Here is a 7560-nt window from a genome sequence, read left to right on the forward strand (position 1 = left end):
AAAAAAAAAAAAAAAATAGTTTCATAAGGGAAGTCATTATAGCTATACCATGCAAAATGTCGTGCAGTGATCCCAAAGGTGCAAACTCATAAGCAAGGACACGAAGGTTTTCACCAACACAATAACCAACCAGTTGAATGAAATTCTTATGCTTCAGTCTTGAAACCATGGAAACCTAAGAAAAAAGGATGTAAAGACATGCATGTTATGATTCTTGAATGACAAAGGAGGGAAGAGGGATTGAAGCAAAATTTATAACCTGACTCAAGAACTTGGCGTTTGTTTCAGCTTCCGGATCAACATCGAGTTTCTTTAAAGCAACTGAATTGCCATCATTTAGAGTTGCATAATATACCCTTCCATATGATCCCTCACCAATCAATGACTTTGATCCAAAATTATCAGTTTTTTCTTTAACCTCATCTATTGACAAGCGAGGAACTTGAATGGGAAGAGGCTCCCTTTGTGCCTCCTCAGGCTTCGCAGCAGCTAATTACGGTCATGTACAAACAAACAAAACGTTTTCTTATTAGAAACTTACAAAAAACATTCAAGTTCCCTCTTTCAAAACAGTCTCTACTCCTATTCCTTAAGTGCGCTTATTATGATACAAATAATACAAAGCCTGAAAGCTTAAGTACACGAACAATACAACCCAAGATAGATCATCAAATTAACCATACATAGACAGGAACTATCCAGTAAGTTAGGTGATCTCTTTGTCTACAACATACCATGATTTGGACTTTTCAGATGTAACCCATCATTTGACGAATCCGAGACTTTTTGTTTAGGTGCACAACAAATCCACTTCCGCATCCTTGTTCTATTATCGTGAAAACTATAGATTTCTTATCGCAAATCTCAACGCTTCAAATTAATCTTTCAGTTTTTTTTTTTTTTTTTTGTGAAAGGCATAATCTTTCAGCTTTTACAAGGATTTATTTCATCATATTAATAATAGATTACAATATTATCATATTTTAAAGTAGGGGATTTTCAAAAATACTCCTTTCCCTGTGTCACTTTTCAAAAATATCATTTTATGTTGTTGATTTATGTCATTCATATATTGAACTAGCTATAACCATTTTTATACCAATTTAGAAGAAAAAAATAAAATTTTATCTACTTTAAAATAATTTAAAAGAAAAATCAGATCTGAAAAAATTAAATAACAATCAATAAAAAGCTAAATTTGTTAAAAAGACACAGATTTGATTCCACCATGTGCAAGGATTTATTTCATCATATTAATAGATTACAATATTATCATATTTAAAGTATACTTATCCATTTTAAATTTACCTAAAGTATAATTTCTTTATTGATTAATGCCATTCATCTATTGAACTAGCTATAACCATTTTTATACCAATTTATAAGAAAATAAAATAAATTTTTATCTACTTAAAAATAATTTTAAAGAAAAATCAGATCTGAAAAAATTAAATAACAGTCAATAAAAAGCTAAATTTGTTAAAAAGACACAGATTTAATTCCACCATGTGCAAGGATTTATTTCATCATATTTATAGATTACAATATTATCATATTTAAAGTATACTTATCCATTTTAAATTTACCTTAAGTATAATATCTTTATTGATTAAGGTCATTCATATATTGAACTAGCTATAACCATTTTTATACCAATTTAGAAGAAACAAAATTAAAAATTTATCTACTTTAAAATATATTATTTAAGAAAAATCTGATTTGAAAAAAAATAAATAACAATCAATAAAAAAGCTAAATTCGTAAAAAAGACACAAATTTGATTCCACCATGTGCAAACTACTATAACTCATTATTATTCAAAAGTTTATCATAATTTATTGATACCAAAAGTCATATTTATTCATTGCTTGAAATTTGTATCAATAATTCAACATTCTAAATTGAAATTTCTCTCTTGATAAATGATTTTAAATTCTTCAATTTTTTTTTCTTTTCTGAAATATTGAATAGTGTCCATTTATTTTAGGGGAAATTGGAAATAAATGATATATAATTGACTTATTGTCCATTTATGCATTCTATAACTATATGTCAACTATAACCATTGATTTAGCCAATTTTTTCAAAAAAAAAAACAGATATTCTTGTACAAAATTGATGAAGAAGACATTAGAATCCTTGTAATGTCAAAAATATGTTGCTTTTGTTGTCGTGTTGAATGGATAAAATATTATCTATAAAGTTTAGAATACATATTCTAAATTTAGAATGTGTATTCTATACATTGTACATAATTTACAAAATTTAGATAAAGTATTCTACACACTTTACATCTTGGACGAAATATAAAAATTATTTATGTTACGGATATTAGAATACTAATTTCTACGAAATTTAGAATACATATTTTATTATTTGCTTTTTATCTATTAAAATTAGAATATATTATATAACATTTACTCATGTTCTAAATTGTTAGAAAGCATTTTTTTAAAATTTTCTATATATTCTACAAAAAAAAAAACAAATTCTATGTAATTTAAAATTATATAACAGTTATGAAAGAAGACTATAAAACAAATAGATTGAAGGAAAAATATTTGATTTGGACTTATTTGAGAGGATAAAACAATTATATGAAAGCTCAAGTTTTGTAAGCAGGAGAATCAAAAAAATTGTTTTGTTATTTTCAAACTATAATCTTGTAGTATACTCTATAACATGTCACAAAAATAATCAAAATTTTCTTTAAAAATTCAAATTCTACAAAAATATGTAAATTTCATTTTGAAAGTCTTATAGATTTTTAAAATACGACAATTGAAGTCACTAAATCATGTATATAAGTGAATTTATCTATTGTATTCGTAATTTTTGGTCAATAACTTTTTTCTAAATATTAAAAATCTAATTCCAAAACTAAAAAGTTTAGAACATACAAATACTAATCTTATTGTTTAGAATTTTTTTCAATTCATATATTTCAAGAATTTTAAAAATTAAAAAATACTTTTATAAATTAATATTAATATCTTTTGAACCAAAAAAAAATTAATATCACTATATATTAAAAAAAATATCATGGTCCCAACATTATTATTTATAGAGGGTTTACTAAAGTGTAATTTTTTTTTGGCCCTATATATTGTCCAAAATGTTTTTCAAAATAAATGAATTCTTTTATAAAATTTTAAGAGTCCCACAAGATTTTTTAAAATATAAAGATATAACTGATTTTGATTGATATTAAAGCATGTATGACCAAACATAAATATAGAATACATACATCTATCTTTACATTTTTGGAGTACATTTTTGTGCCATCTTTTATTATCTTTGGTATCCAAACAAGTCCCAACTAAATTCTCTACAATGCTTACAATCAAACACAATCATTTCCTTCTTTGATAATATTTAATTTTAAATTTCTTAAAATCTATCCACCTAATTTAAAGCAATATGTTAGATTAAAATATATTTCTCCTTTCACTTTAATTTAATATTATATTTAATTATTTGAATTACTATTTAATACATAATGTTAATAAATATTAGATTTTTTCAGCATATGATGTGATTTGAATTTTTATAAACGGATATATATTTTAAAAATCTATCTTAACATTTTTGAAGTATAGTTTTGTGCAATAATTTTTTTTAAACGATTTTCCAAAAAACCATGGTCTTAAACACTATTAATCTAAAATCATTAAGGTTAATTATCAAAAACGGGTCGGTTTAATTTTATATGTTACAACCCGAAAGTAGTGAATCGGATCCCATTAATCGAAAACATAAATGATTAAAACTTGGATTATATTTTCATTCCAAAAGTATATTATTGCCAAAAATGTCGTAATCGTTTTTATTAATTATGTTAGTCGAAATAAAAAACAATATTGAAGATATACTAGGTATGGTAATATTCTGGTTCTAATAAATCTATTTCTAAGCCAAAAAAATCGATCTATCAACTGATTTTCTTTTTTTTGGTAAAATTAAAATCCATCAACTGATTTGTGTATGGTAGGTGGATTATTTACTTGGAGACAAGACAACCCGTTGAAGTTGGCATACATGGTTGGTTACTATTTAGGATCTACTAACATGGAGAGAATCATGCATTTGGAATAGAGAACCGCCAAATATTTGTTATATTTTGTGTTTGTAAAAATTGTATAAAGGTTTTTCTTCCTTATAAATTAAATATAATCTATTATAGTTTAATAATGTTACGGACATATAGATATATTAACAATACAAAAATTTATATTTATTTAAAATCTAAATATATTTATAAATACAAATGTAATTTATTCATATAGTTATTTTAGCAAATTTGATTTCAATCATAGTTCATTGTATTTTTTAAAGTACACATATTTATTGTTCTTTCAAAGTCAACCCATATAATTTTATTAACAAGTACTGTCAATTATTGTAAAAACATCGAAATATATATAATAGTGTAATATTGATATTACAAAACAAAAAAATTTACTATGGGATAAATTTTGCAAATACAACAACGTATATATAATATTGTAATATTTATATTAACTAACTAAAAAACATGATTATATTAGTATACTAACCTATTTAAATGATTTATGAAAACGAATAGACTATACACGGGTAAATTATAGTAAATAATAATTTAATAATTTATCCTTTATTTTTAATTTTCTCTTTATTTTATTAATGTTTTCCATACCATTGTACTATTCAGACTTAGTTAAAAAAAAAATCACTGTAGCGTGATTAGCACTAATAGTAGTAAGCTAAAGCACGCTGAGAGAAGAAGAAGATCACAAACACTGAAAAGCCAAAAAAAGGAGAAACCAAATGGGTAATTCGATCCGTTAAAAAAGCCGAATTCTTTGAATCCACCGTCGTCGTAGATCCATGAGATCTTCAACCGGAAAGCTTCTCCTTCTCTCACGTTTGAGAAACCGCGGGAAATTTGTTCCCGGAGGTGGCGATGGGTTTCGGATTCCGGCTACGTCGTGCGGGTCTCAGAAGATGTGGAGCTCTACAACAGTAAAACCACCGTCGTCAGACGAAAATTCCGATAAAAACTCGATCGATGCAGGATCTTCAATGCGGAAACCAGTTAGTTTGTGGCCTGGGATGTATCATTCTCCGGTGACTAATGCGCTTTGGGAAGCTCGACGTCATATGTTCGAAAACCCTAACGGAGATGAGTCGTCTCATTCTAAATTGACGGCTAAGTCTCCGTCCCGGAGCCGGACTTCGATTCTCTATAAGTTCTCTTCTGATTTTGTGCTTAGAGAACAGTATAGGAATCCTTGGAATGAGATTCGTACTGGTAAATTGGTTGAAGATCTTGATGCTCTTGCTGGAACTATCTCCTTTAAGGTTCTTATTCTGATTTTGGCTTTGTATGTTTCTGGCTTAGTGTATGGATTATGAAAAGATTTAACCTTGATGATAAGTCAGTGAGGAGACTTTATTCTAGTATAGTAGTACCATTGATCTTTACATATGTGTTTGTAATCCTGAGTATTTTGAATGCGTTTACTGAACAGCATTGCGGTGGTGACAGCAGTGCAAGATCAATGATTTTGGTGACTGCTTCAGTGGATAGGATTATCATGAAAAGGCCAATTCGTGTGGATGTTGACCTCAGTATTGTTGGTGCTGTAACATGGGTTGGAAGATCATCCATGGAGATGCAATTACAAGTAATTCAAAGTCAAGGTATCATTTTTTCCCCTGTAAACTACATTCGAGTTGTTGGTACTTCGTTTTGCTAGGAAGAAAGAATGAAAATCTGATTGATGTTAGGTTGGGAGGCTTGCTTCACTGTTTCAAATTATATAGAAAGGTCATGCTTTAACTGTTAAATGAGGTGCGGACAAATACATATAGTTTTGAATACCAGTTGAAGCATTGTGAGATGTATTTGAATTTGAACTACATATATCTTGTATGGTAGACAGCTCACTGACATTCTGCCATCATTGGAACAAATTATTACTTTCATGATACATTTTCAACTCAGTATATCTCTGTTTCATTCAATGAAAGTGATAGCTTTTGTTAAGTTATGGGTTTTTTTCCCTCTCAAACTTTGGTAAAACCCACTAACAATCATCGACATGTCGAACGGGCCTCATGCTTTGCTGAATCTTCCTTCTCACAATGGTTTTGCAGATGCCAGTGACTCCTCAGAGTCGATTGCCCTTGAAGCAAACTTTACATTTGTGGCTCGGGATGCAAAGACAGGCAAGTCAACTCCAATTAACCCCGTCTCGCCAGAGACTGAACATGAAAAATTGCTATGGAAAGAAGCAGAAGAAAGGAACAAACTACGAAAACAAAAGAGAACCGAAATTAAACAAGAGCATGAGAAGTTGAAGGACTTAGAGAGGCTAGATGAGTTATTAGCAGAAGGACGAGTTTTCCTGGACATGCCAGCTCTTGCGGATCGGAACAGCATCCTAATTAAAGATACTTCCCATGAATACTCATTGATATGCCAGCCACAGCAACGAAATATTCATGGTAGAATTTTTGGAGGCTTTTTGATGCGCAAAGCTTTTGAGCTGGCCTTCTCCAATGCTTACACCTTTGCTGGAGTTTCACCACGTTTTCTTGAAGTTGATCGTGTTGATTTTATCAAACCAGTGAGTCTATCCTCAATTTTTCATTTAATTAATGTGAAATGTTGAAAAGAAAAACAGTGTAGTCATAGAAGAAATCGATTGAGGGGGCGTTTTTCTTACAATGCAGGTGGATGTTGGAAACTTCCTTCGTTTCAAGTCACGCGTATTGTACACAGAAGCTAACAATTCAGCTGAACCATTGATAAACATCGAGGTTGTAGCTCACGTTACAAGTCCAGAGCTCAGGTCCAGCGAAGTAAGTGTACACAAATATATTTCGAACTATGCACATATCATTTTCAGGTTGTGAAAGGGGGTTTATGGTGATGTGATTTTTGGTGTGGTAGGTATCCAACAGGTTCTACTTCACCTTCAGTGTAAGACCTGAGGCCATGAAAGATGGATTGAGAATAAGAAATGTGGTACCAGCAACAGAAGAAGAAGCTAGAAGAGTGATCGAGCGTATGGACGCAGAGAGACCAATCTCATTGCCTTGATCACCTCATTAAAAGAACCAAGAGAAAAACCCCAATCTATCTAAAATTATGAATAAGAAAGGATTAATTAATACGACAGAATAAAACTTCTAATCATTTGATGAACCTTCTAATATATATATTTTTTTCAATCAAAGAGAAATGTTTTCGACAAACACTCGTGTGCTAGTTCTGCTCTTAACTAACCTCCACTATCATACGGTGTGACCAACCCAAACCATATAAGAAAAGTCACCTTCAAATTGCTTTTTATTACTGAATATACAGTAAATTAAATTAACACCTAAATCTATCATTTGCGATTACTAAAATCATAATTTTGTTGGCTAAGAAATGGTTTTTAATCAGCAGCAATCGCTTTTTGCCTTTAGACATTGAAATCGATGGAAAGCAATAAAATCCAAAAAAATTCTCAATCGAAGAAGAAAGTATCTTTGTTCACTTCTCTGGGCACGAAGCTGTCTTGTTGTTGA

The 7560-nt window shown here is 29.6% G+C and overlaps 2 protein-coding genes across 2 annotated transcripts in view; one reads left to right on the plus strand and one right to left on the minus strand.

Moving 5' to 3' along the window:
* LOC104704343 (PTI1-like tyrosine-protein kinase 2) overlaps positions 1 to 895 on the minus strand; it is a 2293-nt gene extending 1398 nt beyond the window's left edge. Inside the window, exons 1-3 of the mRNA XM_019227000.1 lie at positions 735 to 895; positions 260 to 489; positions 44 to 175 (exon numbers count right to left, since the gene is read on the minus strand). Of these exons, the coding sequence (XP_019082545.1) occupies positions 44 to 175; positions 260 to 489; positions 735 to 819 (447 nt within the window). The 5' untranslated portion in view covers positions 820 to 895. The remainder of the gene's footprint in view (positions 1 to 43; positions 176 to 259; positions 490 to 734) is intronic.
* LOC104700410 (acyl-coenzyme A thioesterase 9, mitochondrial-like) lies at positions 4742 to 7242 on the plus strand. Its single transcript, XM_010415929.1, has 5 exons — positions 4742 to 5340; positions 5511 to 5682; positions 6139 to 6611; positions 6718 to 6846; positions 6938 to 7242. The coding sequence occupies exons 1-5, from the start codon at positions 4867 to 4869 to the stop codon at positions 7085 to 7087; spliced, it is 1398 nt and encodes a 465-aa protein (XP_010414231.1). The 5' UTR covers positions 4742 to 4866; the 3' UTR covers positions 7088 to 7242.

Source organism: Camelina sativa, chromosome 7 (assembly GCF_000633955.1).
Source record: "Camelina sativa cultivar DH55 chromosome 7, Cs, whole genome shotgun sequence".
Lineage (NCBI taxonomy): Eukaryota > Viridiplantae > Streptophyta > Magnoliopsida > Brassicales > Brassicaceae > Camelina > Camelina sativa.